The 22420-nt window shown below is 40.4% G+C and overlaps 4 protein-coding genes across 5 annotated transcripts in view; all 4 read left to right on the plus strand.

Annotated features, from left to right (window-relative positions):
- Window positions 1-2373, plus strand: part of fen1 (flap structure-specific endonuclease 1) — a 4647-nt gene extending 2274 nt beyond the window's left edge. The window contains exons 7-12 of the mRNA XM_058640157.1: window positions 1-39; window positions 699-765; window positions 918-1049; window positions 1149-1300; window positions 1716-1830; window positions 2063-2373. The exon at window positions 1-39 is cut by the window's left edge and continues 98 nt beyond it. Coding sequence (XP_058496140.1) covers window positions 1-39; window positions 699-765; window positions 918-1049; window positions 1149-1300; window positions 1716-1830; window positions 2063-2140 — 583 coding nt within the window. The 3' untranslated portion in view covers window positions 2141-2373. The remainder of the gene's footprint in view (window positions 40-698; window positions 766-917; window positions 1050-1148; window positions 1301-1715; window positions 1831-2062) is intronic.
- A 4332-nt stretch (window positions 2374-6705) lies between these two features.
- itprid1 (ITPR interacting domain containing 1) lies at window positions 6706-11215 on the plus strand. Its single transcript, XM_058625780.1, has 6 exons — window positions 6706-6864; window positions 8442-8644; window positions 9167-9678; window positions 9826-10503; window positions 10659-10940; window positions 11198-11215. Exons 1-6 carry the CDS (start codon window positions 6791-6793, stop codon window positions 11213-11215), a joined length of 1767 nt encoding a protein of 588 aa, XP_058481763.1. The 5' UTR covers window positions 6706-6790.
- LOC131465696 (uncharacterized) lies at window positions 10663-16621 on the plus strand. 2 transcript variants are annotated; one of them, XM_058638564.1, is made up of 4 exons: window positions 10663-12935; window positions 14614-14741; window positions 15462-15573; window positions 15718-16621. In XM_058638564.1, exons 1-4 carry the CDS (start codon window positions 11742-11744, stop codon window positions 15973-15975), a joined length of 1692 nt encoding a protein of 563 aa, XP_058494547.1. In that variant the 5' UTR covers window positions 10663-11741; the 3' UTR covers window positions 15976-16621. The 2 variants fall into 2 exon arrangements, with proteins under 2 accessions (XP_058494547.1, XP_058494555.1); XM_058638572.1 differs by having other exon boundaries at window positions 15721-16621.
- A 1588-nt stretch (window positions 16622-18209) lies between these two features.
- ppp1r17 (protein phosphatase 1 regulatory subunit 17) lies at window positions 18210-21647 on the plus strand. Its single transcript, XM_058640560.1, has 4 exons — window positions 18210-18292; window positions 19007-19097; window positions 19618-19758; window positions 21515-21647. The coding sequence occupies exons 2-4, from the start codon at window positions 19028-19030 to the stop codon at window positions 21583-21585; spliced, it is 282 nt and encodes a 93-aa protein (XP_058496543.1). The 5' UTR covers window positions 18210-18292; window positions 19007-19027; the 3' UTR covers window positions 21586-21647.
- Window positions 21648-22420: the final 773 nt, after the last annotated feature.

Here is a 22420-nt window from a genome sequence, read left to right on the forward strand (position 1 = left end):
TAATATCCTGCTCCGACACCTCACTGCCAGTGAAGCAAAGTAATGTTACACCTGCGTTATTATTACACCTCATGTCTATACTTGATGATAAAATCATCAATCTGGTTGAAATAAAGCCAAATAATGTATACATTTAATTACACAATGTTAATCCATACAATTTTAAGGATGTTGTGATGGTTGGTGGATATTGTGTATTTCACAGTGACCTGTTTCATGGTAATGTTGTTGTCTTACTAGCTCTTAGTGAGACATTATAGTCATAAGACTAGACGTAGACTGATTATTCAGACAGGACGATTAACAGGGCTGGTATTTGTTGTTTTTTGATAATCAATGTTGGTTGATTATTATTTATTGTTCTCAGAAACATGACCAATGTTGCCAAGTCACCAAAACCTTATTATTTTTTATTCAAGAAGTTTATTTGCTGTTTTTTGATGACCTGTTTCATGTATTTAATATTAAGTTTATACGTTATTTTTAATCAGAAGATGAGAGCTGATCGGTAAATCGATACCAAAGTTATTATTATTCGAGTTATCAAATTATTAGTTATCATTAAGCAGTTATATTTTATCAGATGGAGAAAAGTGGCTCAATATATGGGCCAATGAGCTAATGTGTGCAGGGCAATAATAACTCAAGTAACAGTCATTACATGTTCCTGATGACACAAAAATTAATTTCTGTTTCAGGAAACTTCCTATCCAAGAATTCCACTTCAATCGTATCCTGCAAGACATTGGTCTGACCAATGAACAGGTAATTTTTCTGATCAGTTCATCAGGTCATTTTTGTTCAGGCAACTTTAACTAAATTTCACTTAAAAATGTCAATATGTGTCATCTCTGTGTCGTTAGTTGTGATATTAAGCCCTTGCATTAACTGCTGCTTCTTTCCATTGTCCGTCCCAGTTCATAGACCTGTGCATCCTGCTGGGCTGTGACTACTGTGGCACCATCAAGGGAATCGGCCCAAAGAGAGCCATCGATCTGATCCGACAGCACGGCAGCATCGAGGAGATCCTCGAAAACATCGACACCAGCGTGAGTCGATGCTTGCTATAATCCTGTCGTTCAGCTTCAGGAGCGACTGACTGTGGTTCTGATTCTGTGTGTGTTTGTGTGATGCTTGCCATCCTGCAGAAGCACCCTGCTCCAGAGGACTGGCTGTACAAGGAGGCCAGGGGTTTGTTTTTAGAGCCAGACGTGGTCGATTGTTCTACTGTGGACCTGAAGTGGACTGAGCCAGACGAGGAGGGACTGATCCAGTTCATGTGTAACGAGAAACAGTTCAGGTGAACCATTGGCTGACTCTTAATCACGTGCTGCATTGACTTCCCTGAGGAGAACTAAGTGTCTTTGACATTAAATGAAATATAACAGAAGGTTTAGGGAATATTGTTTTTCAGATCACATGGTCTTAATATAATTATCAGTTGTCTTGGTAATTGTTTGTGTAAACTAGCTTCAGCCTTCAAGATGTTCATTGCTACATTTTTTCCTTTGGCATTTGTTTTGTGTTATGAGTCGGTAATAATCCCCATCAACTCTGGGTTGTTTGGTCTCACGGGACCAAAACCCTTTTTCTTTTTTTGCATGTTTTTCCAGCTAGTTGACGACACTGCAATCATTAAAGTACTACAAATTTGATCAGATTTTGAAGGAGACATCCAATAGAGTTGATATTTTATGTTGAATGTCTGTGTACAGTGAGGACAGGATTCGCAATGGCTGCAAGAAGATCTCAAAGAGTCGACAGGGCAGCACACAAGGACGTCTGGACTCTTTCTTCTCTGTCACTGGATCACTCTCCTCCAAACGAAAGGTACACTTATTGACACCAAATATTTCGAATGATAGAACTCACCCTTACTGATTTATTCCCCCAAAAGTAGTGTGTTAATGTAGTTTTCCTTGACTGTAAATAATATAAAGGCGGCTTTATTCTGATTCTAATGATTTCCCAGTTCCTGGTTTGTCTTTTAAAGATGAACCCGCTGTTCCATTATTATCTGAAAGTTTGAACTCATTTGTCTTAATTCTTTTGTGTCACATAGGAGCCTGAGGTTAAAGGGTCGGCGAAGAAAAAGCAGAAGACTGGAGCCACAGGGAGCAAGTTTAAGAGAGGCAAATAGACCGAACACACAGTCTAATCCTACGATGCTTCAGTAAAAATTGCAATTAAATACAACCACAAAAAAGGAAGTATAAAAAAACCCAGCTCCTGTTGAGACGGGAAGACAGTGCAGTGCAAAAGTTTGTTATGATTAGTTCAGCTAGATCTGGCATATATGATATAGACATAATCGTTATGATCATTTTAGTGTTTTCTGTTGTAAAATAAAAACAAGGATGTCTTTTTGTATAATACTTGTCTTTTTCTTTTACTCTTGGGATAAACTGCCAGATTTGACTATGTGCATGATCCACACTATGAGCTACTTTAATGCAGTATAAATTCTAAATATAAGTTATCATATATACTCAGTACCATTATCTGTATGTGTACTAACAGTGGTTAACATTACAAGCCTGTTTACGAAGTACCAACTTGCTGAAAAGGCTTCATGAATCCACCATTTGTTGGAATCCAGTGAGTCTGTAATGTGGTACAATGTCCTCAAGAGGGCGTTGCATTCCCTGCACAGTCACTGAAATTAATGCATTGTGTGTGTGTGTGTGTGTAAAAAAATACCTTTATGTTATCCATATGTGAGATGTTATGGGTTCTGAAAAAGCAATGTCAGAGACATAGTGGTCATCCCATGCAGTGTACGTTAAAATATATATATATATATATATATACACACATACACAAGAACAAATGCAATGTTTCCACACCTTTAGGTTTCCAGCTTCACAATATTTAGGTTAACATGGCAACCACAAAACAGATCCATGTAAGATATCACACATTTAAAAGTCCGACATGCACTCATTTTTAGTGAATACATGGAAATGATGCAGTGGGAGGTTGTGTTAATTATAAATTAGCTATGTATGATAACACTGAGTTTAATATTCCACTAAATGTTGGCATATTCTGAGCTGAAGAGACCAGTCATAAGGAACTGGGTGACACAGACCTCAGTTTTGCAATCCTTCATTCTTAAGTTCTTCCAAGTGACCAGGAACCTTTTTATGCACTTTGATGTGTTCAAAGGACAGACATCCACTAGATATAATATTGTGTTCCATATATATATATTTACATACTAAAATGTCAACTTACCCACTAATTGTTTGCATCCTCCCAACTGTTGGAGTGTGATTGTTGTGATTGGCAGCACATGTGTCAGCAGCAGTGACCTACTGACCTGCTCCAACACACCTGATTCAAACGTCAGCTCGTCATCCAGCTCTGCAGAGGCCTGATAATGACACATTCATTTGAATCAGGCGTGTTAGAGCAGGGCAACATCTAAAACATGCAGGTCAGGGGTTCTTGAGGACCAGGACTGAGAAACACTGACCTACTGTACGTTATGAACCAGAACCAATGTCACAGTGTTTCTCATGCTGAAAAAGGTCTCAAGACCAAAATGTCGTCACTTTAGTAAAAGATATTTGTGCATATGGAGCAAGAATGTGCAATTTCTTTTTTCTTTGTTCACATTTCGCCTTGTAAATCTGATTGTGCATGTCTTGTAATGTTAGTTAGAGATGCTGAAGATCAGTTGTTTTATTTTATGTGTGCGCGCGTTTGTGTGTGCATATGGGTTTTCATGTCTTAAAAGTCAAACAAACCTATCTTTGTGAGGACATTTTGGCTGGTCCACGCAACTTTAATGGGCTTTTTAAAGGATTAAGACAAAATTGGGTTTAGGTAAGTATTTAGATGTGATGGTTAAGGGGCTAGGGAATGCATTATGTCTATGAGTGTCTGCAAAAATAATGCAAAACCAGCGTGTGTGTGTGTGTGTGTTCTAAGTTGGAACCTAAATCGTTCACAGACTCATATATGGGGACTTTTCTTCCTTATGGGGACAAAAGCCATAATATAAATCATTAAATTTTAAGGTGAAGACATATGGTTAGGAAATTAATGTAAGTCAATGTAATGTAGTAGTGTGTGTGTGTGTCCGTCCTCTCTGTCCCTCCTTTTAATAAAATTGGACATGTGTTTGCTGGAAAGATGCAAAGCAACAAGCTGCTGAGAGAAGCTGCAGGTGCAAGTCATGGAAACCCTCTTTCTGTTGCTGCGAGGTCTCAGCCGCCTTTAATCTCTGCCTCATCACTATGGTTTTCTCCCTCTTGTGATTTTGTGCTACAGGATGGTGAGTACAACGTTTGCCTCACTTTCAGCTGTTGTCAGCAGTTTAGCTGAAGAGAGTGTGTTGAGATGAGGAGTTCAGTCATGAGAGCTCAGCCTGTTAATAACAGCACTGTGTTCTTGTATTATGTCATAGAAGTTCTCGATGAAGAAGACAAATTATGTGGTTATATAGTCACTGCTACATGATTACATTGCTGCAGCATTTATTCACAGAATTAAATTTGAATTCTCAGTTGTTGAGACTGAAAATAAATAAATCTGGCAATGTGAAACACACACACAATGCCCACTGAGCTCATCCTATGCAAACAGCATGCAAATGGTGAGGAAACATGGGAGTAGCCAATTGTTAACCCTTGCCTGGCTGCCATGGGTAGATATGGGGAAGCTGCAACACGGAGGCAATTATCCAGTTTTTATTCCGTAATCGACCATGTATAGGAGCTACAACGACACCATGATGGAAAACCCCTTTATAAGGCCCCGCCCCACTTTAAATAACTTCACCATTTCAAAGTGACAATGGACAAAACATCCAAAAATAAAAGAAGAAACCAAAGACATGATTCAGATTCAGACAACTGAACCAGTAAATGTCATGGCACACTGAGGACGTCTCCCAGCCCCTGCAGCTGCCTTCACTGGGGTGTTGACCCCCAACCAATGTCTTTCCTCCGCAGCCAAAGCCAATAGCTCCTTTGCTCTACTTCCTCTCAATGTGCCTTTGTGGCTTTCCATCAAGCTGGACTGTTGTTCCTTAAAAGAAGGAACAAATTGTATGGAGTATCCATCATTTCTTCCGAGGGGTGATAGTAGCAGCCTGCTAACTTTTTCATTTGTATTTCTCAGAGGGAACCACACATTTCTCAGGGAATCACTGATTCATTGACCTTGGAACAAACCTAGACAAAGCTAAAAAGATTGTTCCTAACCTTAATTGATAATATTGTATACTGCACCAACAGATAAAGGAGAATGGTTAATGGTAAAGGTCCAGAGTGTTATCGCTGTTGCCTTGCAGCAAAAACAAGGCAACCATCCACTCTCATATTCACACCTGTGGTCAAGTTAGAGTGTGCAATTTGCCTAATCCCCATACTGCATGTCTTTGGACTGTGGGAGGAAACCAGAGATCCTGGAGAAAACCCACACACACACACGAGGAGAACATGCAAACTCCATGCAGAAAGGCCCTGTTCCGACCAGGTCGCGGACCCGGGGTCTTCTTGCTGCAAGAGCGCTAACCACTACACCAACCGTGTGGCCCCAGTACCAAAACATGCAAAGGTTAATTGGACACTCTAAATTGACCTAAATTAATTTGTTCTTACTTTATTTTATGTGACAAAATGATTACAACTCAGGGAGGTAAGTAATATTCCTGGAAAACATGAAAAATTACTTTACCTTGTCTGATGACATCATTGTTTTTTGCAATGTTGTGCTCATTGGAGGAGCAGTGGAGGAGGAGGCGTGTCGCAGTGTCTGAGCGTTATTTACGACAGTGCAATTACGCTCGGTAACTCGGAAAATCTGAAATAATGCCCTCTATTACTATAAACAATGAACAATGAAACAATGAAAAAATTAGTTGAATTGATGTACATGCATAAGACCTGGGGGCTTAAATTCCCTTGAAAGTCTCTTATGTGTTGGGTCACTTTGCTGCATAACATTATACATGAACACTTTTCCTCATTGTGTGCATACCCCTGTTTGTTTTAGAATTTATTTTAAGATTTTACTGATCACTTTTATGCATGTGTGGGGTTAACCCCTCGCTACAATTCAGAGATGTTGACCCCATACGAGCCTCAGATCCTCGGGCAGTGCCCTCCTGGCTGAGGAGATAAGGCTCGTGGTATCAGCGACGTCTTTTAAATCACTTGTTAAAACCCATTTTTATAGACTGGTTCTCTTGTGACCTTGTCTTTGTATTTTATTTATTTATTTATTCATTAATGTCTACATTAATCTATCTGGCCTTATCATGACCTTTTATATTACCATTACTATTGTACTTTTTATTCCTTATTCTTACTTTCTTGTCTATCATCTTGTTTGACTTTTTTTAATCTGGTCTGTGGAAGCACTTTGTAAACTAAAAGGGGCAATATAAATAAAGTTATAAATATAGTGTTGTGCACTTGTAGTAGCAGGTTTGGTTATTGGTGGTGCCACTGGGTTTCACATATAAATCTTCAATTGTTCTGAGTACATGGCCTGAAATCTCAACATACCCCCCTTTTGTCTGGAGAGCTGGATGCTGGCCACAATCTTTGGGGTTGGTCCAGGGAGTTGAGGGTAACATGAGGATTTAACAGTCCATGGATGTTTCCCGGGAACCTGAAAAGGGTAGAACAGTCCATACAGTCCCAAGTGAGCGTGAGATCAGTTACTGTTCACATAGGCTCTGAGGGAACATCTGCGCAGGCAAATGATAACTACATTATCTGTGGCTGCATGGACACGGTCATCCAAGCCTATAGGTAAATGAGACATTAGGTTAATGGCTCACTTGTGGAAAGTGTCGGGCAGCAGGATGGCGGCAAACTCACTAGTAAAGCGCAGAGAAATAAAAAGGTAGGAATTTTGTCTGTTTTATCTTAATACGCAATATGTGTGTAACATGTTTCTGCACAGACATTATTGCAAAAGAATTGTAGAGGAATTCATTTAAAACATGTATTATACATATAATCTAAATACTTTTGTTGAGATGTACAAAACCTTCAGCTATTTAACTTTTATTCAGCCTAATTTTATGCTTATTCTGACAGTTGTCATTTCATAATAGTGGTCCAGGAGAGTAGATAATACATAAATTTCCTCTGTGTTTATTAAAATGTACTTGTTACTTAAATCTATTTACAAATAAGCCTTGGGATGCAGGCTATATTGTGTGAAATTGATATTTATTTTCTGTCAGGTTGTATATTCACACAAATTAATGTGCTTTGTTGTTTATAATGTGTAAACTTAAAATAAATTAAGATCATATCATATCTTAAGCTGTAGGCAACTGGGCTTACTTGAGTCAAGAGGCTTCTTCTGTTCTATATCATAATATCATAAATAATCATCACTTCACAATGTTTTCATCCTATATTAAACAAAACAATGCTGCGTCACAGTCTTATTAACTTTAAAGCAGCTTTATTTTGTCATGGCATCAATTTCTTTCACCATTTGATCTGTTTGGTTCATGTCAATATAATCTAAGTAATGTGATCAGCTACTTGTGCCACAATAAATAGCTGTCAATATTATTTATTGTTCCTTTAAACAGCCCATATTTTGAGACTATTAAATGAGAGGAATGAATTGTGCATATATGTGACAATTAGCTGCCATAAAGACATTAAGTTTCATGGTTGGAGATGTGATCACATGATGCAAATGAAGTGATTAGAGGACATTTCTGTCATGTGTTGTAGATATCAGCTTCACAGAAAACCTTATAAGGACAAAATACTCTATTTCTTTTCACAACATTGGCTGAGGACTATTTCCAATTGAAGTCATAGTTTGTGGTAAATTTTAAAGAGCCTGTGGACATATGGACATATAATAAAGAGTCACATTTACCTGGCAAATGAGCCCCATCTTCCATCCCGCACTGCACAGTTTGCATAGACAGTGAAAGGATCAGAGGTGAGGCGTTATTACAGCTGCACATGCAGAAAATATGGGCCGACCACGAGCAGCTGTGGAATAAAAGATTAACAACAAAAACAAGGTTATGACAGGAATAAAATGCAAATACAACACACAAGCCAACCATTATATGGCTTAATTCTTTTTAAACATTTGCTCATAATTCAACAAACAAAGTGTTTTTATACATGTGGTTTCTTTGTTTATGTGCAACGAGAGGAATATACAGACAATAGGAGCATAAGTATAAAAATGATATATTTTTTATAAAGTCATACACTGGGTATGATTGGGTGATTAAGATTAGTTTTAGATTAATTCTTAAACTAATCAATATATGAGCTTCTTTCTGTTTTTATTGTTTACAAATGTCCACAAACTGTGCATCATTAAGTACTATTCTATTAATTCCACATTTATTGATTTCGGTTTTATGCACACATTTCAGATGGAAGTATTCTATACAATATGAATGTACGTCGGCTCTGTTCTCCTGTTGACAGTGTGATGGATGTTCTAAACCTGTGGAAAGATGACCCGGAGGAGCTTCTCCTGGAACTGGGCTTCGGCTGTGACGAACCAGACTTGTCTGGACGGATCCCGGCCCGATTCATCAACTACCAGTCTCAGGCGAGAGGAATAAACGTCCAGGTGTTTCTGGATGCTCAGAAGAACCGAATAGACATGGAGGACCCCGATGTCAGCAGTAAGTGTGTGTGTGGAAAAGATGACACCTGGTTTGAATTAAACTCATAATATTGGTTTCATTTATTATTCTTGTACAGGTAGTTTTCTTAAATTGATGAGGAGCTGCCACTGACATTTGTATTTATATTGATTACTGAGGTATTAATAAGGGCAACACAGCAAGATGTTTGCTGGTTCACATCCTGGTCCGGGCCTTTGTGTGGAGTTGGAATGTTCTCCTTGTGTGTGTGTGTGTGTGAGTTCTCTCCAGGTTCTCCAGCTTCCTCCCTCCCCTAAATTGCACATAGGTGTGAGTGACTGGTTGTTTGTCTGGCAACCTGTCCAGTGTGTACCCCAAGTCTTTTGTCCTATGTTTGCTGGGATTGGTACTCGCAGCCATGTGACCCTCATGTGGAGGATAAAGCTGTAGACAATGGATGGACAGTGAGGTATTAGTCTGCTGTCATTTAATCTCTCAGCTGTCCCTGTCTCAGATGTCTGATCAGACTTTTTCCCCTGTCATCTTCTGTCTCGTCTCCAGATCGTTTTAGACAAGTGGAGGTTCTCCAGCACGTGACATCAACGTTCTCTGCCTTGGTGGTGTCTTCCTCCTCATCTTCTTGCTCCTCTTTCGGAGCATCATTGGGAAAACCCCTGTCCCCCGAGGCCCGTGTGAGGAGGAGGCGCATGGCCAGTCTGTTCAGACGAGCATCAAAAAAGTCACTCAGCCAAATCCACCAAAACCATACGACCCAGGACCTAACTTCACCGACTGACTCCTCCTCTTCTTCACCTGCTATGCCCATGTCACTGCAACCGCCACTCAGCCTGGGAGATGAGAATGTCCCTGAACAAAGTGTAAAACCTGGATCTTTGGAGAATGTGAGTCCTCTGGTGGAGGAGCATGGAGGCGACCCAGCACATCAGCCTCACATAGGTCAGGAGAGAGCACTCAGACCTGGGCACCTGAGGGAGGAGGGTCCGTCCCTGTCGCCCAACACTTTACACAGGCAGAGCCAAGTGCAGGTCAGAGCATCAACTGACATGGAAGAGGCAAGTCAAAGGAAACAGTAACATTTTTATTGTTTGTCATTAGGTGATCATTAATACAAATAATAATTGTCAATAGTCAGGTTAAACATTAAAAAGTTAATTCAGTATCACAGTGTTTTTGACTCTGTATTGTTTGTTTGATTGCAGGTTTTGCCAGGAGGAAGTCAGAGTAATGAAGGGCCAGACTCTTCCTCTTCTCCTCCGCCGTCTAACTCCTCATTCCACCCACTCTCTCCATCGCTGATCACCTCTGGTGTTGAAAAAGTTCTGCTTTCCTTGACCTGTCCATCACCAGAGCTTTCCAAATTTGACCTGCCGTGTTCAGAAATAGAGACATCACCAGATCAAGTTCAGCCTCCACCTGCTTCAGTGTCTGAATCAGGATTAGAGCATCTTCCCTCTCGTTCTTCTTTGTCACCCAATTTACTGAATGTAACTCACTCCCAGTCTCCATTTCTCCCCTCTCTGACATTCATCTCTCTCGCGGCTACTTCCTCGCCCACTCATGCTGCCTTGTTGCTTCGAAGATCAGAGGACGATGAGACTGAAGTCAATGATGCACGTGCTACACCTGAGTCACTGCAACCACCACTCAGCCTGGGAGATGAGAATGTCCCTGAACAAAGTGTAAAACCTGGATCTGTGGAGAATGTGAGTCCTCTGGTGGAGGAGCATGGAGGCGACCCAGCACATCAGCCTCACATAGGTCAGGAGAGAGCACTCAGACCTGGGCACTTGAGGGAGGAGGGTCCCTCCCTGACACTCAACACAATTTTACACAGGCAGAGCCAAGTGCAGGCCAGAGCATCATCTGACATGGAAGAGGCAAGTCAAAGGAAACAGTAACATTTTTATAGTTTGTCATTAGGTGATCATTAATACAAATAATAATAGTCAATAGTCAGGTTTTTTTGTTAAACATTAAAAAGTTAATTCAGTATCACAGTGTTTTTGACTCTGTATTGTTTGTTTGATTGCAGATTTTGCCAGGAGGAAGTCAGAGTAATGAAGGGCCAGACTCTTCCTCTTCTCCTCCGCCGTCTAACTCCTCATTCCACCCACTCTCTCCATCGCTGATCACCTCTGGTGTTGAAAAAGCTCCACTTTCCTCGCCCTGTCCATCACCAGAGCTTTCCAAATTTGACCTGCCGTGTTCACAAATAGAGACACCACCAGATCAAGTTCAGCCTCCACCTGCTTCAGTGTCTGAATCAGGATTAGAGCATCTTCCCTCTCGTTCTTCCTCACCCGATTTACAGAATGTAACTCACTCCCAGTCTCCATCTCTCCCCTCTCTGACATTCATCTCTCTCGCGGCTACTTCCTCCCCCACTCATGCTGCCTTGTTGCTTCAAGGATCAGCGGAACATGAGACTGAAGTCAATGATGCACCGTGGCCTTATCTTGCTACTTCTTTTCATGACTCTGAAGACATAGCGTGTTCTACTTCTTCAAGTGACCCTCTGCCTCTGTCTCCTACTTCAAATCTGGACTGTCCATTTTCTGGATTCTCTTTTAGGAGCCCAAAAAGAACTGAGGTGGTTTTGGATGAAAACTCTTGTTCAGTATCTGGTATCTTGTCGTCAGCTGAACATCCCTCTCCAACCTGTTTACCGCTCTCTGCTCCTCTGGATTTTCAGTGCCCACCCTCTTATGTCTCCTTCCTTTTAACTGAGTCCTTCACTCAGGGTCCAGAAGACAGATCAGAAGAATCTGTTTTTCCAGACTCACATGAATCAGACCTTTCTGAAAAACCCAGAAATTCCTCCTTCCAGCAGGAGGAGCATATTCCTTCAGCTCCGCTCCCTCCTGTTCTGGACTCCTTTAAGCTTGAGCTTGATTTCCCCACTCTGCCTAGTCTTTCTCATGAGACTTTCACTCCAGTTTCTCCACCAGCCGTGTCTTCAAAGTTACAACCAGATCCAAATCTGGTTCATCTTGCTGCTGGAATAATTACAGACCCAACAGAGCAGTTCATCTCCCAGCAGGGCCGATCATGTTCTCCTGATGATGACAACACAGACCTTATTCCATCTTCTGTCCAAGAGGTTTCTCATGAGAAGATGGATCATCTGTCCATGGACCTTGATGACAACCTTCAGAAGGACACAAATGGAGATGCTGCAGTTTGTATCTCAGATGCAGAGAGTTCTGGAGGTCTGTCTGAAGGTTCTAGGTTCTTTTCCGAGCAAATGTGTCACCAAACAGACAAAGATCAATCAGCTGAAACCAAACAGGAAGAATTAAGAGAAGATTGTCAAATGGAAATCAATGACATAGACAGTGACTCATCCACAAGTTATTTTGTTGTAAATAATCATCCTGAGTTAGACAGCAGAGCTGACGTGGAACCAAAGGATCTAACGGAGGTTGAGAACTCAGATATGGTGTTTGAAACCTCAGTGGATGGTTTAGGGAGTGAAAATGGAGATATAGATGCATTTTTTCAGCAGCTTGATAGTGAAGGGCGAGTTTATTGGGCAGAACCCATCCAAGTTTCTAATTCCTCCTATGTGCTCGAAGAATCTGGAAGTTTTGAATCCTTAGATGGATCTCAATGGAATTCTTTGTCCTCCAGAGACTCGGCTGCTCTAGAGTCAGTTTCACTCCCAGTAACAACAACAACAACAACAACGGCCTCCTCAGATCCACCGTCGTCACTGGTTCCAGCTCCAGTCCAATCCCACCCTGTCACCCCAGACACGAAGCTGTCAAGCCACTCAGTTTCCACTCAGATGTCTTCATCTATGTCTTCTCATATTGTCCACAGGAAGGATGTCCCTTATGAGGCTGACTCAAAACACTCTCCTCTCCCTAGTGTTTTCCCTCTGGACACCTCCAGCCCCTTCCGTGCTGTCCAGGCATGGACGGACCTGCAAATTCAGCGGAACATCAAGAAGTTATCTAATCGAGCTCTTTCTGTCCCACATGAAGCGGCCGCACCTGTGGGTGCTGCAGGAAAGACACACAGGTCCACACTGGTCTACTCGTCATCACCTTCTTTCCCGCTGATGTCCAGCGACAGTCGGTCACACGACTGTCTCCCTGCGATGGCGAAAAATTACCGGACTGTGTCCGTCTCTGTGGATACAGGACTGGGGCCTGATAAAGAGGAAGAGGTGTACAGGAGTGAAGGACGGGAGTTCCTCTGGGGAGGAAATCGCTCAGTTACCGTGAACTGCTGCTGCTCCTGTGAGCACCAGTGCTGCTGCGCTCAGGAGAGCCACAGCGACCAGCACACACTGGGAAACACTCCTGTAAGTCATGACACACTAAAACGTGAGCAGTGATTATTAAAGTGTCACATTTAAAGGTCTAATGTGTAAGAAGAACGGACACCTATAGAACTCACCCCCATTTCCAAAGCCATTCGGGGCACAAATCAGTCGATGATGAGCTGACCATGTGAGTCAGGTGTGTTGGAGCAGCGAAACATTTAAAACATGCAGGGCAGTTAAGTCAACTAAAATAATAAAACATCCGGGGGTTGACCAAAGCGCTTTAAATATTTGAAGGCACAGCAACATAAAAGATATAAAACAGTAAAATAGTGACATAGTAGAATAGTAAAATGGTAAAAACTACATAGAAGTGTCCGGGTTGTTTATTTTTAACTGAAAGTGAAGGCCAAGGAGAAGAGGTGGGTCTTTGAAAGCGATTTATTTAAAATGTTCAATAGTGGGGGCAGTTTTAATTCCCACGAGTAACTCGATCCAAAGTTTAGGGGCAGCTACAGAAAAGGCCTGATCGTCCCAGGTTTATAGTCTGAGGAGGCAAGATGGTGGAGGCCCAGGACCACAACTGAGAAACAATGGTTTATGCAGTGAATTTATTTGAGAGGAGCAGTTTTCTTCCACTCCAGTTTGTAAAACGCACATCTGTTCGTGAGCGGTGACACGCTCCGTTTTACAGTGAGTCGCTACGTTTGCATTTTGATTACGAACAGTGTTTTTGTTATTACATTAACATAGTTCTTGAGATGGAACACTTTCAGAGGGCTGGAGCACATTAACATGTGAATGTCTGATTTGCAGCGAGGTGCTTTTGAAGCTCTCTCATCGTTTTGTCCTTATTGTCTTTTGTTTTGTTATTCAAACGTGTCTCTGCATCATCGACGTCCATGAATGACACTTACATTAACTAATGTACAGTAATAAATTAAAATAAAGGCTAATTTAATGCTTCTTCTATTGAAAAAAGTGAATCTGAGCTTCCTCACATGAACATATTCATATTTTATTGAAACAAATGTTTTATTCATTTAACATTTATGTACATCGTCTCTCCAGGTTTTAAATGTATTTGGCCCTGATGCGTTTTGGTGTGACCTCCTTTTGTGCTCTTTGTGATGCAAATTTATTTTTAAAAACCGTTATTAATATTAATACAACCGGCAATTATCTTTAAATAATGCAGGACGTGTCCAACATGGGTGTAAGTGGCCGTTCTAGAACAGAAATGTTTTTTCCTATTTGTTTGGTCCATAAAATATCAGATAATGTTGAAAAATATTCATCACTGTTTCTCAAACCTGGAAATGATGACATTCTTAATTATTTATTTGTTACATGGAGCGAAAGCACCGGAAAATATTCACATTCAAGAAGCTTGTGAGCTTGTTTTCATTATTAGAAAAAAAAAGATCAACCGGATCAAACCAATGAATCGATTATCAAAATAGATGACGATTAATAATCATTGCAGCCTTAATCGAGTAAAATAATAAAAATATATGTATATTTAGATATCTCTCATTATATTAGGTGCTGCAAGTAAACTCAATTGTTTTACTTGAAACAAAATAGACACTAAACTGTAATTTGTTAAAAAAACAAAAGAAGCTTTTTTTTATTTACATTACTCGTCTAAAACCTGATGATGCCATTTTGTATTATAATAACTAAAAAGTGTTTCTCTCGCTCATGTCCTTCACAGTACTCTTTGGGCGACCTGGAGGAGATGATGCTGTCTCTGCAGCAGTACTGCTCCATGCACAGCAACATGGAGGAGCAGCTCTCTGAAAACCAGACCTCAGTTTACAGTGCTCTGTCTGATATAGACCGGTATGCACTGACTCTGACATATTCAGGCTGCACTTAAACCACTTGAACAGTGGATAAAACAACAGGCGCACATGACAAAAACACCAAAATGTCCTTATTTTATACACACAGAAAATGAAATATGTACACAATACTGAAAATGTGAAACTCGTGTCTGGATCAACAATGTGATTTTGATGATTCTAGATTTGTTTTGCATCATTAATATGTTTTTATTTTGAAGTATACATCACTCCATGTCAAAACAAGCACTTTTACTTTGAAATTCCGTGAAATATCATCATGAATATCCTAATTGCATTATATTGTGTTAATAATTTTCAGCTCATATTGCTGTGTAATACAGGTTGCATTTGTGTTATACATACTTACATTTAAACTTCTTTCCACAAAATGTTTTTGTTTGAAAATGTAACAATGGCCTTGGAAAGCCAAATCATACATTAACACTTGTGATGATTGTGTTTTGAATAATCACTCTCGAAGACACAAACATATTAAAGCTGTTAATAATTCACTCTTTTCAATTTTAGACTTTTGAGAAATTGGGCCCTATTGTCTTTAAATGTGTGGGAACTTAAAAAAAAACAAAACAACAAAAATAACTTCTAATATCATTTTAACATTCACTCATAATTAACCATAGCTCTCATTTAACATCAACAGTGATGCACAAAAAAATGACTGAACCAGAATGTGTGTGTGTATGTGTGTTTGCAGGGAGACGATTGAGGACCTTGAGGTGCTGAGGCGAGCAGTGAGACAGGAGGTTGGAGAGCTGGAGACACAGCTGAATCAACTGGCACATCACCGTGACGACAGCCTGAAAATGGTAACAGACTCAGTCACAATAGAGTGTGACACAGAGAGATGTCCCTATATAGAATAAGACCCAGTGTCTAATGCTGTAAGGTTATTATTTGTATTCTTTTATGTGTCCTTCGCGTCCTCTAAAGATGAATTCTTTGTATTGAAGCAGAAGATGCGCAGACTTCTGGATGAGCAGTCTCTGCTGTGCACTCGGCTCAGAGTCTTCCAACCCGATGCGGAGCCCAGGTCGTCACACTCCACTCCCAACAGGACAGTAGCCACTCAGTGCTGTTTGCCACCGTGGATGGGTCCAGCTGACACGCACAGAGACCACGACTCCTCCTGGAGCATGACTGACATAGACTCACTCAGACATTCTCCTCCTGGATCAGATAGCGTCCGCAAAGACCCCTTTAAGACTTAAAGACGGAACCATATGCAACTTAATTTAAAGGTCCACTGTGTAAGAATTAGTGACGTGTAATGGTGAGACTGCAGATTATAAGAAAAGGAGGAGTCCTCTGCTCTCATGTTACTTTCTAAAGTGTTATGGCGCTTTTCCACGATACAGTTCCGGCATGACTCGGCTCGACTCGACTCTACTTTGGTATCAGGAGATGACCCACGGCTGCAGGAAACTATTGCTGTAACAAGACATTTATTCTATGGAAATATTGTGATAGAATCATTTTTGGAACACTTACATTTTTGGAAATTACGATATGATGTAATAATTGTTAATTCACCCAGGTGTTATTTTCCACTACATGGTCCCGGCATGACACGGCACAGTACAGCACAGCTCGACTCTACACGGTTTGGTTGGTTTTCCATTACAAGAAACCAAGGAAGCTATAAGAAATATGTGGTGTTAACACATGAAACCAAGTAAAGTCCTTTTAGTAAGCGATGTTTTTTCACTCTTGTGAATATGTAAGAGGTTTATTTTAAGATCGCAACATTTTTGAATTTTATTTTAAAAACTAATTATACACAGAAATATACTTAATGTTAAGGCTTTAAACACAAAGAGGACTCAAATGCTCAACTCAAAAGTAAGGTTAAAAAAACCCAGCTTATTCCATAACAACATAAAACACTGTCAAGGAGGAAGGCAAAAGTACAACAACAAAAACACTCACATGGAGGATCAAAATCTATACTCCAAAACGTAACTTTTACTTGGTGACGTGGTTCTTGAACGACAGGCCTGTGACACAGGACATACAAAAACTAACTGACCCAAGACAAGGAAACAAGGACTATTTGTACACGAGGTGGGGGAACACAGGTGAAACCAATGAGGGGCGGGGTTAGCAATCTCATTGGAGGGAAAAATCACACGAAGGGAGGAAGTCACGATATGAAAACAGAGGGAATACAAAATGACAGGACTGGACATGAGTGACTTTAACTAAACATAAAGAGACACAAAGGACCAACATGAACTAATGATAAAATGTGAAACATGATTACATTACAACATTAACATATTTGACGAGACGAATGACTATATGCACTACATGCAACAAAATAATTTAGTTACGTAATTAATTATTTTGTAATCGTAATTTATTTGAATTTATTTTTTGAACGCTTTCCTCTTTTGGGGCTTTTGTGCAAAGTATGCCTGGCTTTCGAGGAAGTAAAGAATTCATAAGCGAGGACATTGTTTCTCTCCCTTTATTCCCCTTAATGATTTCATTTTTAACCAATTATTTATATAATTATATAATTATGATATAATAATATATAATTATACTTTACGTGCATCATTTCATATTCACAGTTTCACCTTTGACTGGGGATTCATTTGTAATGAAAGACTTGACAATAAAAGCGTGTGTCTGAGCACAGAAAAATAAGCCTTTTCCTATTTAAATCATGTTAATAAACATTTTCAAAGGAGATAATAAACAAACACATCGTTACACATTGAATGCCCAGTGAAACATGTTTGTGTTGTTTGTTCCATACACGTCTTTGCTTAATTATCTAAAAAAACCCACACACACTCACATCCTCTGCAGTTGCCGTGCAGCAGAGGAGGAGGTCTGGAACAATAGCTCCAGAGAAGAACGAGACGCACTTCAAAGTGAAGTGTGATGTTTGAATTAGCAGAGGACGCTCACTCCTTACAGACTTCAAAAGCCATTGGTCTGTTTGGAGCATCACAAGGGTTTTATTTGTTTGAGACAGAGCTTGTGTAACTCGGAACACGACAACAAACAATCTCAGGGACAATCCACATTATCGCTTCCGTAAACTAACTAAACTAATAACTAACTAATTTTTCCACGGATTTTGCTAACCACTACACCAACTGTGTTATTTTCTTATTTTACCTTTATTTTACCAGATAGAACCCTTTGAGATCCAGATCTCTGGCCAAGAGGTCAGCAGCACAGGTTACAGTGAAAGAGTTATTTGTCATTTGTCAGACGTCATTTTACTTTTACCCTCCAAAGCATGAGATACTGTCCATTTGTACGTTTTACAAAACTACTGACAAAAATGGAAATTGTGCAACAAGATCTGAAATAGACAACTATTAATATTCAGCAGCTCCACACTGTGGAGGTGGTGGTGGTGGTGGAGGTGCGTGAAGGGGCTGAAGGGGGTGGGTGTCTCTCTGTTGCAGATAATGGATGCTGATGACTGAGGATGCTCCTCCTCCAAGCTTCATAACCCACAGCAGTCACACTGCACCGGTCTGTCTGGGACACACTGCTGAGACTGAGGTAAGACCACAGCACACTTTGATTCTTTGTGTCTTTTTTCTTTCTCTCTTTATCTCAAACTGTTGCCTTTATTTTTGCCTCTTCCTTGTTTTATCTATATGTTTATTTTAAATGATTTGGTTTCTCTCAGTGTCAGCTGTCATCCATGTGGAAAATGTACAATTAGAGTCAACAAAGTTATTGCTATCTATAATCTTTGGTATAATACCTAACAACACGATGAGACATGTTTGATTACATTTGGGGAAGTTAAACGATGTCAATTATGTATGAAAATTTTAGATTTAAGGATGTTTTATTGAAGACAAAGAGTAAAGAGCTGATGGTCAAAGTCTTTGGTTTGAAATCCACACACACACACACACACAAACACACACACAAACAGAAAGAGAGACCTGAAGGGCTTTTCCTTTGTGAGGAGATCCACTAATGAATAATGGATTATCACTGTAAGTGTGTGTATGTGTGTGTGTGTTTTGGGAGTTTGTCTCACTTATGGGGACCAAACGCAAGAACCCATAATGTAAATTAATGCTTTAAAGCTTATACTTAAGAGTACATGCTTAAGAGTGAGTCTCTCCAAGAAATTCATGTAAATCAGTGCAATGTCCGGTGTGTGTGTGTGTGTGTGTACTTGTGTTTGTGTGTGTGTGTGTGTGTGTGTGTGTGTGTGTGTGTGTGTGTGTGTGTGTGTGTGTTATGTGATCTGTGCAGAAAGCCCAAAGGACCTCAGAGATGACGACTAGCTGCATGAGGTCAACCCTGGATCCTGAGCATCGACTGATGACACAGGAGAGCAAACACTGTAAGTGTATAATACTGACCAGAATAATAATAATACTACTGTTATAGATTTTTAATACCATGATGTAATGAACATAATTATAAGGAATTAAATATAGAAAATCAATTAGATTGTGTATGGAATTGGAGGCAGGGTGATATCTGCCTGTTTGTTATGTTTTTCTTTTCTTGTCTTTTTACAATTTCTATATCTTGTTTTATGACTCTCTTATCTTATTGTAACTGTGTGTTGTTTTTAATGACTTACTGTATGTTGCGATTTTATGTTGGTGAGCTGAAGGCACATTTTATAAATAATAGGATTCTGCCGGTAACTATACTGGGTCTTTTTCCTCATGTGGGTTAAATGACACTCCAAAAAAAAGCATCCAGTCATTATTGTGTTTTAAAGCCATTAGCTGGTGTAGACATGAGGACACAGCTTCAGAGGGAGAACCTGAGACTATCCGCTGTTAAAAATGTCAGATACAGTGAAGCTGAGTGACAGGGTTTTTCTGTGTGTGTGTGTGTGTGTGCGACAGATCAGGGGGTGGAGAGCTCCGTGGACAGGAAGTTGGTGGTGAAAGATGAAAAAGACAAAGATGAGGCTCAGGAGGAAGACCAGCTGAAGAAACCTCGCAGAAAGGACACGCCCATCCTCAACTGTCCTCCACTGATACCAGGTCATGGTCCACACACACATCAATGCTGCTGCCAATTACACTTACTCTACACTTACTATGATTACATTCAGGGCGTTTATGTAAGAGATGAGGCCTGATTTAGATTAAATATATATACGTGTAGAATTTCTTTAATATAAAAAGTCTTATTTAAGTTAAGGGGCTTACTTTATGGAGGCTGCCATCTTAAGCCAACATGTTTCTACGACAGCCTGAACTGTCGTAGAAAAGTGAAGAATGAGAGGAGGAGTCCATTTGTTGCACTTTGCAGTCTCACCATTAGATGTCACTAATTCTTACACATTTGACCTTTTAGTTCTCCAATGGAGATTTGAGGGCAGCTTGAAGTTCAGTCCATTTAAACAGAGCACATGACCTGAAATGAGTCCACCTAATATAAGGGTGTGTATGACAGATATCAAGTAACATTGTTACTGGATCTTGTACTGTAGACAGTAGATTTAAGTGAGTAGAGATGAGATGCCTATTCCTTCCCAATTGTAAAAGAAAAAATAGCATTTTCTTTGGTTAAAGTAATAGATTAATCCCTGAGAACTCGTTAAGGGCGAGTGCTGGACCCGAGAGCAGGCAGGCAAAGACAGAACGCAGTATGAACAGCATATTGATAAATGGGTTTACAGTTGAGATGAACCAGTTAACAAAGCACAAGACAGACAAATAACTATGTACTTGATATCTTCAAGAGAGCCTTGATATTTACCATACAGAGGTCTGTAAAAACACGGCGACGAGTCACTGGAGAACCAGGAATTGAGTAGGTGCTTGATGAAATGATTGGGAGCAGGTGAACTGATTGCATGCTGAGATGAGTGCAGGGGGAAAAGGAGGAGACGTGGGCGGAGAAAAAGGCGGAGCATGACAGGGATATTACATTCATTTAAATCAGGGCTCACTTACTGGCATTTTTTGAGACGTTGCTTGGTGTAAAGGGATTTTTGAGTGCGCTCATAATGATGTCATGAAACAAGGGGACTGCCCGATTTCATTTCAATATAGTACACTGTTCTGGTGTCAGTGAATGGGATTCTCAAATAAGATGTCAGTGCTGGGATGCGAGTTTGTTGGACTCTGTAAGAGTGCAAAACTGCACACTGGCTCCTGGTTGAAAGTGTTCCCCCGACTCTACAGCCCTCAGAACAAGCTCCTCTGATGGTCTTTGCCTTCAGAGACCCCATGACGACTTTCAGCAAGGCTTGGCCACCACCGTCCGGTCTGACGAGATCTATTGCCCATGCAGAGTGAGCTGTCAAGACTCACGTCAGTGTGTATTAGGTGATGTTGTCCATGGGAGGAGTTACAAGACTTCTTCAGCACTCAAGCAATGTTTACTTTATTCTTACTTTATAGAACTGACAGCCCGTCTCTTCACTGATGTCCTGGGTGTCATCTCTGAGCATAGAGAGTGATTTGTCATGTTGCAGCTGAATTCCAAGTGTGTTGAAGAACCCATTTTGCCTTCAGTTGGCACTGAAACTTGTGTGCTATTGTAAAAACATGGTGGTCCAAAATGGCGGCTTCTGTACAGCTGACAAAGCCCCTGATATAAATATGAAAGGCTCATTCTGGGATCATCAAAAACAACAATTCAGTCAATTACCAGACGTGTGCAACATGTAGCATCAGGAAAGCTGAAAGTTTTCTAACACTGTTGCACTCATCTTGTTTACATGAAGCCTCTCCACCCAAATATCACAGTGAACCTGTTTCTGACAGCCTCTGTTTTCCTTCTCATTAGGTGTGCGACAGCTCAAGGCGGCGAAGCAGGTGGTTCACTTAGAGGATGCAGAGAAGGATGTGAATAATTAATTATTTTCTTTTGTTGCCAAGACATATTTTATGTTTGCTGTCTCATTAAATGTTCTTTTGACCAAAAATGGCCTCGTCCTTTTTTCCCTGCTCACGGAACAAATCAAGAAAACAGCATTAATGTTTCATGACACAGGTTCAAACTGCAAATATTACTAACTGAAATGTAGAGGCCTATTACAGCAGTGGATGAATGAGGCTGATTGTGAGGGATATGAAAACATGGCCATTTTAAGCCAAACCATCACTGTTTCATTATAATCTGGGGAATAATAGGTGTAGCAATTAGACATAATGTCCGTCACATTAGATTAGCTTCTGCCAGGTGGAAATTAATCAAAGTCTCTCCTTTTGCGTCAGAGAATCAGAGTTAAACAGTAAGGCGCAGATGTCTGCTGCAGACGTGTCTCTGTGACCTTTACTCCTAAACCTAAACAATGGAAGCCAAACCTGAGACACAAGTCTTTAAATTGCTGCTCCGGTCATTCTTTTGTCCTCTTAAATCCTGTTTTGTACCTGTACAACAACATTAAAACCAGAGTGTTCAGCATCAGCTGCTCTGCCGTCAGTGACAGAAGTGGGACAGAGCCATGAAAACGTCTGTCCACACATGGACAGACTTGTTCATTTTTAGCAGACTTTATTTCACAACTTCCACGACATACTTGCATTGCAAGGCAACAAATGGTTTGTCAACACAAACAGGAGTTTCAACAAGGACATATGTAGTGAAAGTGAGTCCGTACACACCGCGCACACCGTGTATATCTCTTTCTATTGTGCACCATATTTTCAGACTTAGTTTCAGACTTGTTTTTGGGTTAGTGACAAATTT

Source organism: Solea solea, chromosome 1, assembly GCF_958295425.1.
Source record: "Solea solea chromosome 1, fSolSol10.1, whole genome shotgun sequence".
In the NCBI taxonomy this organism is placed as follows: Eukaryota; Metazoa; Chordata; class Actinopteri; order Pleuronectiformes; family Soleidae; genus Solea; species Solea solea.